This window comes from Herpailurus yagouaroundi, unplaced genomic scaffold (genome assembly GCF_014898765.1).
Source record: "Herpailurus yagouaroundi ecotype Mexico unplaced genomic scaffold, PumYag 279, whole genome shotgun sequence".
Lineage (NCBI taxonomy): Eukaryota > Metazoa > Chordata > Mammalia > Carnivora > Felidae > Herpailurus > Herpailurus yagouaroundi.
This window is the reverse complement of record NW_024412496.1, coordinates 1-7955: the sequence shown is the minus strand read 5'-3', so window position 1 is coordinate 7955 and position 7955 is coordinate 1. Positions and strand designations below refer to the sequence as shown.

The 7955-nt window shown below is 37.1% G+C and overlaps 1 protein-coding gene across 1 annotated transcript; it reads right to left on the bottom strand.

Moving 5' to 3' along the window:
- Nucleotides 1-3589: 3589 nt before the first annotated feature.
- On the bottom strand, nt 3590-4685 carry LOC121021277 (complement factor H-related protein 1-like; the record flags this gene model as incomplete). The annotated part of the gene is made up of 2 exons (XM_040461544.1): nt 3590-4025; nt 4490-4685. Coding segments are annotated over 2 exons (393 nt in total), but the record flags the coding sequence as incomplete, so codon positions are not given.
- Between the last annotated feature and the right edge of the window lie 3270 nt (nt 4686-7955).

Sequence of the window (7955 nt, the reverse complement as noted above, 5' to 3'; positions counted from 1 at the left end):
TTCAGTAGTTTACCTGGTAGTAGTAATGTTTGCATTAAACTTTTTATATTATTTTTGCAAATGTTGAAACATAAGAATATGTGAGTAAAGAGAAGAGACAGAAAATGTACTAGAAAGTTTTTAACCCTGTGTTATTAAACTTGAATTGTAAGATCCAATAGGAGCAAATTAATTTTAAATTTCACTTCTATTTCAGTCTTCTGACAAGCCAAAAGACATTTAAAGTCGTTTCCACAGTGTTGAACATTTCTATTCCAACATAATTCTCTTCACAGGATGGTACAATTCTTGGGCTCTAAACACTATTTCCCAGTAAAAGGAATCAGACCCCTTTGGAAAGGTGTATGCTTACAGGCATTGGGCAGGGAAATACCCAGCGAGCCTGGAACATGATGTTGTCTTAAGAAATGCTCAAAGAATAATGGGGTATAACAAAGCAATCAGCAGCTAGTTTCAAGAGGCTCTCAACTAGCCAAATTGGGGATAATTTGAGCTTCAAAGACAATGCCTAGAATTAATTATGACAAATTGAATAATAACAATTCAGGAATCCATGCTGATTATTTATTTATTTATTTATTTATTTATTTATTTATTTATTTATTTATTATTTTGAGAGAGAGGAGAGCTCGGTGGGGAGAGTGGGGCAAATGGAAAGAGAGAAAGAATCTTAAGCACACTCAGCGCACAGCCCAGAGCTCGAGCCCTGGGCTCGATCCCATGACCTGAGCCAAAATCCTGTTGGATGCTCCATTGACTGAGCCACCCAGGTGCCCCGGTGATACATTTAAAAAAGAAATTAAAAAATAAAATAAAATAAATATATATATATGGGGCGCCTGGGTGGCTAGGTGGAGCATCTGACTTCAGCTCAGGTCATGATCTCGCCGCTCTGAGTTCACGTCCCGCGTTGGGCTGTGGGCTGGCAGCTCAGAGCCTGGAGCCTGCTTCAGATTCTGTGTCTCCCCCTGTCTCTTCCCCAACCCACTTGCATTCTATTTCTGTCTCTCTCAAAAATAAATAAACATTAAAAAAAATTTTTTTTAAATGTGTACATATGTAAAGCTATCAGAAGGTCACTATTATCAAGTTCTTATTCTAAAATATTCCTGTTTAGTACCAAGGGCACAATAGTTGGATTCTAAACACTATTTCCCAGTAAAAAGAATCACGGGTGCCTGGGTGGCTCAGTTGGTTAAGTGTCCGACCTCCACTCAGGTCACAATCCTGTGGTTCATGGGTTCACGCCCTGCGTCTGGCTCTGTGCTAACTGCTCAGAGCCTGGAGCCTGTTTTAGATTCTGTGTCTCCCTCTCTCTCTCTGCCCCTCCCCCACTCATGCCCTATCTCTCCCTCTCTCTCTCTCTCTCTCTCTCTCTCTCTCTCTCTCAAAAATAAATAAACATTAAAAAAAAAGATTCAGACCTTTTTGGAAACATGTATGCTTACATGTATTGGGCAGGGAAGTATACAGCAAGCCTGGAACATCATGTTGTACTAAAAAGAAAAGAAATGCTCAAAGAATAATGGGGTACAACAAGGCAATAAGGAGCTCATTTCAAGAGGCTCTCACTAGCCCAATTTGGGATAATTTGAGCTTCAGAAATAATGACTATATTTAATTATGACAGTTGAATAAATAAAAATTCATGAATTCATGCTGATACATTTATTATTTTGTTAAAATTTTAAATTTATTATTATTATTATTATTTTTTTTTTTTTTTTGAGAGTGAGAACTCAATGGGTGGAAGAGGGGCAAAGGGAGAGAGAGAGCAAGAATCTTAAATAGGCTCCACACTCAGCACAGAGGCTGAGCTGGAGCCCAGGGCTCAATCCCATGACCCTGGGATCATGAACTGAGCCAAAATCTGGTCAGATGCTCAACCAACTGAGCTACCCAGGCTCCCCACTGATACAACATTTAAAAAAAGAAAAAGAAAAAGAAAAAATATCTCTAAAGCCATCAGAAGGTGGCTTTATCAAGTCCTTACTCCAAAAATTGGAAATTAAAGAGCAAATATAAAGATTTACCAAATCTTTTTAGGTAAAAGTATTAAGGAGTTGGCAAATCAACACTCATCTTTACACGGGAATGGCAATAAATGCAGAAAAATATTAGATTAATCTTAAAAGTTGCTATTTCGCAGCCAAAAATGAAAATAATTGGGTATAGGCCATATTGGTTACAAGGCAAGTGTCATACATACATTCCACAAGCTTTGGGTGAAAGGTTCTGGAGAAATAGTATATACACCAGTATTGACAGCAAAGATAACTTGTGGATTGTAACACTATTCCTTTAAATGTGAGAAAACTGACTGTCATTTGTGACTCAGATTTAGATAAATCGGCTCCAGTAGAGACAGCCTGGTTTCTCATTCTGAGAATACCACTTGATTTGATGCAAATGAAGGAAGAAGATATCACCTTAAGATACTTTTACCTTGGATGAGCACTGGATGTTGTATGGAAACCAATTTGACAATAAATTTCATATATTAAAAAAAAATACTTTTACCCTGATTATATCTTTATTTTCATCCTAAAAATTTCATGTTTTTGTAGAAGTTAAAAATGTTTTTGGTCAACTGATTTTAACTGTTTATGTTGTTTGAAATGTATGAATTTAAAAATTGCATTTCAACATTTATTTTATTTTTTGGGACAGAGAGAGACAGAGCATGAACGGGGGAGGGGCAGAGAGAGAGGGAGACACAGAATCGGAAACAGGCTCCAGGCTCTGAGCCATCAGCCCAGAGCCTGACGCGGGGCTCGAACTCACGGACCGCGAGATCGTGACCTGGCTGAAGTCGGACGCTCAACCGACTGCGCCACCCAGGCGCCCCTAAAAATTGCATTTCAGACTCTTGTGGTTGAACGTGTTCAAAACTCTCTATACCAACAAAATCGTGGAGATGTCATTAGATTTGAACATCTTTACCAAAGAGGTCTTCATAGTTCTCAACATGTATTGCCTTACTTTATCTTTATTTTAAAACAACATATTCTTGTGGTTCAAAGGTGATGTATATTAAACACAGATACAATGCAGAATGCAGGTTAGTATTAAGAAGTTAAACAGCTACTCTTAACCCTAGTTTCTCTAAATTCTGCTGTCAATTTTTTATTGTGCTTCCTGACAATCTTTGTTTTATAAATATTTATTCAGTGTTCAAAGCACACTGTGTGTGTTTACACTTGACATCAGATTTTTTGTTAGTTTTCATGTCATGTTATCATAGTTATGTACCCAGTTCGATTCTAATCTCCCTTTATTCTTTCTTTAATTTTTATTGGGCTAGAGAGTGATCTTGTAGGAGATCATGTATTCCATTACTTTTTGGTATATCTGTCTTTTGATAGATAAGCAAAAGTAAGTAATAACTACTTACATCGTGTTAACATAGGTATGACATAGTTAGGTTTTGAAGTGTTTCTGAAGTGAAATTATTTTGAAGATGGAAAAGCCTTTTCTCCCATTTCCTCCCAAACGGACGGTCTCAGGAAGCCTCAGAAGTTACCGAGGAAGATTTGAGAAAGGTAGGAGAAGGATGCATAGAAGTCGTCACTGAAGTGATTGAATCTCATTTCTTGTCATAGATATTTTTTTAATAGGACACAAAGCATTTTGGTTTGCCAAGTTTTAATGAAGTACTTTTAAGAAGTGATTTATTTACTTCTCAGATTTGAATTACATCATCCATGAAATAGTTAACACAAATTCTGATATGAATATAAAGGAGTTTAACAATACCTGACAAAATAAGCATGAAAATTTTGAATAAGTGTACATGTTTTAATTTTAGGACTGAATCTTAACCATATTTTATACACAAACAGGATAGGTCAGTTTCCCGTCCCAACAGGTTGCTTGTAATGTTTGTCGTGATGTCTGTCTACGATATCCAGATTTACATTGAAATTGAACAGTTTCCCTTGTTTGGAAATATCTCTTTTTCTTAGAAGACCATCCTAATTGTATGTTATGTTTTCTCATGGTTTCTTCTGATACCATACAAACATCTGAAGATTAAAAAAAAATGAACATAAGCATTAAGTAGTAAACAAATATTTTCCACAGAATTTCAGACTTTCAAAGTAGAATTGTCTGCACTGGTCCAGGGCTTTGTTCTCAAAACCTTTTCCAACCAGTTCATTGAAAACCCATCACATAGATGTAAATCATTTTAAATGATTAACGATGTAAAAATGAGGTACTGTGTTTAAGGTGTGCTAATTAAATGTTATAATGAAAGATGCATCATGTCAATAACAATAGGAAGAGCTTTCATTAAAGAATATTTTGTTGCTGTGGTTGCTTGAATAAGACTTTTTTTCTAATTTTATTTCTTCACATATTAATATTTGGTAGTCAAACATTTGATAGAATGATTGTGGTTAATCCATGAATATTCTGTTAATAAAGCAAAACACCTTTCTCATTATAGTGATTTTCCCAGGATCCAGGTGAATATTAAGATATTTACCCAAGCACTTTGGCGGTTCTGACCACTGTCCATATCTGCATGTGATGACCTTGTTTCCCTCAAGCACATACAAGGACTGGCACTGGTACTCAACAGATGACCCTGGAGCATATTCTGATGTTGGGAATGTGGTCATGTCTCCATTGTCAATAGCCGGAGGGGGCCCACATTTTTCTTTAGGGTCTAAAAAAGAATATTATTTGATTTATTGAACATCCAAAGAAAAACAGGGCAAAGTGAAGCAAATAAAAAGATACCATAATATACAACATCAAGACTTGTGATTTCTGCTGACAGAAATGATTCATTGGAGAAATTCTAATCACTTAAACTGAGAAGAACACTTTTAAGCACTTCCTTTTATCTCACATGAAAGCACACACAAAGCATTAACAAATTGTCTGCTTTGCAGTATTCTGGTGTTAAAAAACATTTTCCCTAGTGAATAAATGCCAGACAGATGGAGAGCTAATATACACAAAGAAATTTTCTCATTAGTTGCAACATATTGTAGTGTCTATTGGATCTCAAGTCACTGTGTATTGACTTTCATTGTTATTACAAAAGAAACATCAGCTTTAATTAAGTCAAAGAATTACAAATTTGTATAATGTGAAAGGGAATTGTTGGCCTCCTATTCTGGACAAGGTGAGGTAGAAACATTTCTGCTAATCCCTTTGCTAAGTAAAACTAAAAACCCTGAACGTATCATAAAAAACAATAAAAGGGATTATGGAAGATGCAGAGTAGATATCAATATAATCAGAGACCTTGGGATTCAAAGAATTACACTGTAATGAGTTTGGGTTTTCACTGTCTCTTCTATGGATCCTGGACTGAGCACTGAAGAAGACTGGAACCCAGAAACAATATCAAGTTCATGGAAAAAAAAAAAAAAATTCCAAGAATTTCCTGCTCTCTTTAGCCAAAGGCCCAGGAAAGGAGTATTCTAACAAGACAGAAGTATTTTTTACAGTATTCGAATAACTCCGAAAAAACATCATCAAGAAACCTTGACCATTCCTCTCCACGTGTTGCTCAGAGATCAACAGTGATCAACACAGGCCACGTGGTGTGCCCAGACTTCTATCCACACTCAGGGAACAAGACGCCTCTCCACTTTCCATGGTGTCAGTGGAGGCCAAGTGGGAAGTCTGGACTTGCACTGTGGTAGTCTTGGAGGCCTGATAAATAAGAGATGTCAATAAAATCCGGAGCCTTAAAACATAATATCCCAAATGTCTAGAATACAACTGAAAATCATTCATTATAGGGGTGCCTGGGTGGCTCAGTGGGTTGAGCATCCAACTCTTGATTTGCACACAGGTCACGATCTCACGGTTCGTGAGTTTGAGCCCTGTGTTGGGCTCTGTGCTGGCAGAGAGGAGCCTGCTTGGGATTCTCTCTCCCTCTCTCTGCCCCTCCCCTGCTCACACACTGGAATGAGTGCTCACTTTCCTAAAATAAATACACCTTTAAGAAAAGAGAGAAAAACATCACTCATTATGCCAAAGACCAGGAAAACCTCAAAAGAGAAAAGATAATCAACACATGGCAACATTGAGATGACACAGATAATGGAATTATTTAGTGATGGTTTTTCAAAATCCAATGGGAATTATAGAACAGAAAAATAGAATAATGGATTTTAAAAATCCTCACTGGATGGGCTCTATCATGGATTACAGATGACAGAAGGATAAATAAACTCGAATATAGAATACAGACTACTCACTTTGAAAACAAACAAAAGTGGACAGGGCTTCAGGGACCAGTAAGACTATAGCAAAAGACTGGACAACCAGAAAGAGAAAAGAAAGGGGTTAGAGATGAAAACAAACAAACAAACAAACAAACAAACAAACAAACAAACAAAAAACCCTCAAACAATAATGGCTGAAAATTTCCCATGTTGGGCACAAGGCATAAACATTCATACTGAAAAAGCCCAACAGGATAATCCTAAAGAAATTCAAGCCAAGATACATCAAATCAAACTGAGGAAAACTAAAGAAAAGGAAAAATCTCAAAAGCAGCTACACAGAAATTAGGCAAACCTCTAAGGGAAAAAGGGTTCAAGTGTCCGTGGGGTTCTCATCTGTGTCCATGGAGCCAGAGAGAAGTGACAACGTTTCTCAAGTGCTAGAAGAAAAGAAACTGTCATCTCTGAATGCCACATCCAGTGATGCCATCCTTAGGATACAAGGGAGAAATAAAGACGTTCTGAGACAATGGAAAAGGAGGAAAATATCTCCAGCAGATCTATCTTTAAAGAATTGCTAAAGGAATTCTTCAAATAGCACCGAAAAGATAACAGAAGGAGGACTGAGACTTCATGCAGGAAGAAAGAACAAGGCAAGTGAGAAAAATAAGGGTAAATATAATAGACTCTTTTTCCTAAGGAGTTTGTTATATTGGATGTTTGGGCAACATTGTGTCATTTCCTATAGTGCTCAACATACGTAGAAGAAACACTTAACATTTATCCCCCCCCCACCCCCCCACAAAAGGTATTTATGTTTAAAATGTGGGAGGGTAAGAGGTGCCTGAGGGTTTTAGTCACGTAAGCACCTGACTCTTGATCTCAGCTCAAGTCTTGATCTCAGGGTGGTGAGTTCAAGCCCCGCAATGGGTTCCACGCTGGCTGTTGAAGCCTACTTTAAAAAAAAAAAAAAAAAAAGTAAAATAAAATAAAATGTGGGGAGGATAAATGGACCTAAATGGAAGTAAGGTTTCCACATTTCACTTGAAGTGGTAAAATGTCAATTCCGGGAGGAGTGATAAGCTATCTATGTACATCTTAATATTAGGGCAACCACTAATGAAACTATACAATGAGATATGCCCCCAAACAATATAGAGGTGTCAAAATAATATTATTTTAAGATGTTTCAAAATTCTACAGTGATGAGAAGAAAGGAAATGGAAGTGAGAAACAGGAAACACAAAACAAACAGTAAAATGCCTGACACAGCCCCTAATCTATCAAAAACTACTTTAAGTGTAAGTGGTTTAAATACTTCAGTGAAAAGACTGAAATGGCAGAGTTCACACATAAACAAGAACCAACCGTCTAGCGTCTAAAGAAACTCACTTTAAACATGAAAACATAGGTGGGATCAAAGTAAAAGACTGGAAAATATATATGCCAGGCGAAAGTGGATTTGAAAAACAAGTGGCTATAATATCTCCTTTGTTGGCTCCCCTTCTTTCGTAAACTCTAAATGCTGGAGTGTCCTGTGATCAAGTTCTCAGACTTTTTCTTCAGTATACACTAATTCCTGGGTTGAGCTCAACTAGTAACCTTCCTTTAAATATAATCCACACGCTGAAGAAGCCCAAATTTGTATCAAATTCTGTGATCACGCCCCAGCTGCGGATTCCATGTCTCCAAGTGGAATTTCATAGAGCTGTCAAATGTCCTCAATGTATCGTTAATACATTTATTCCTCAGGAAATAACCGAG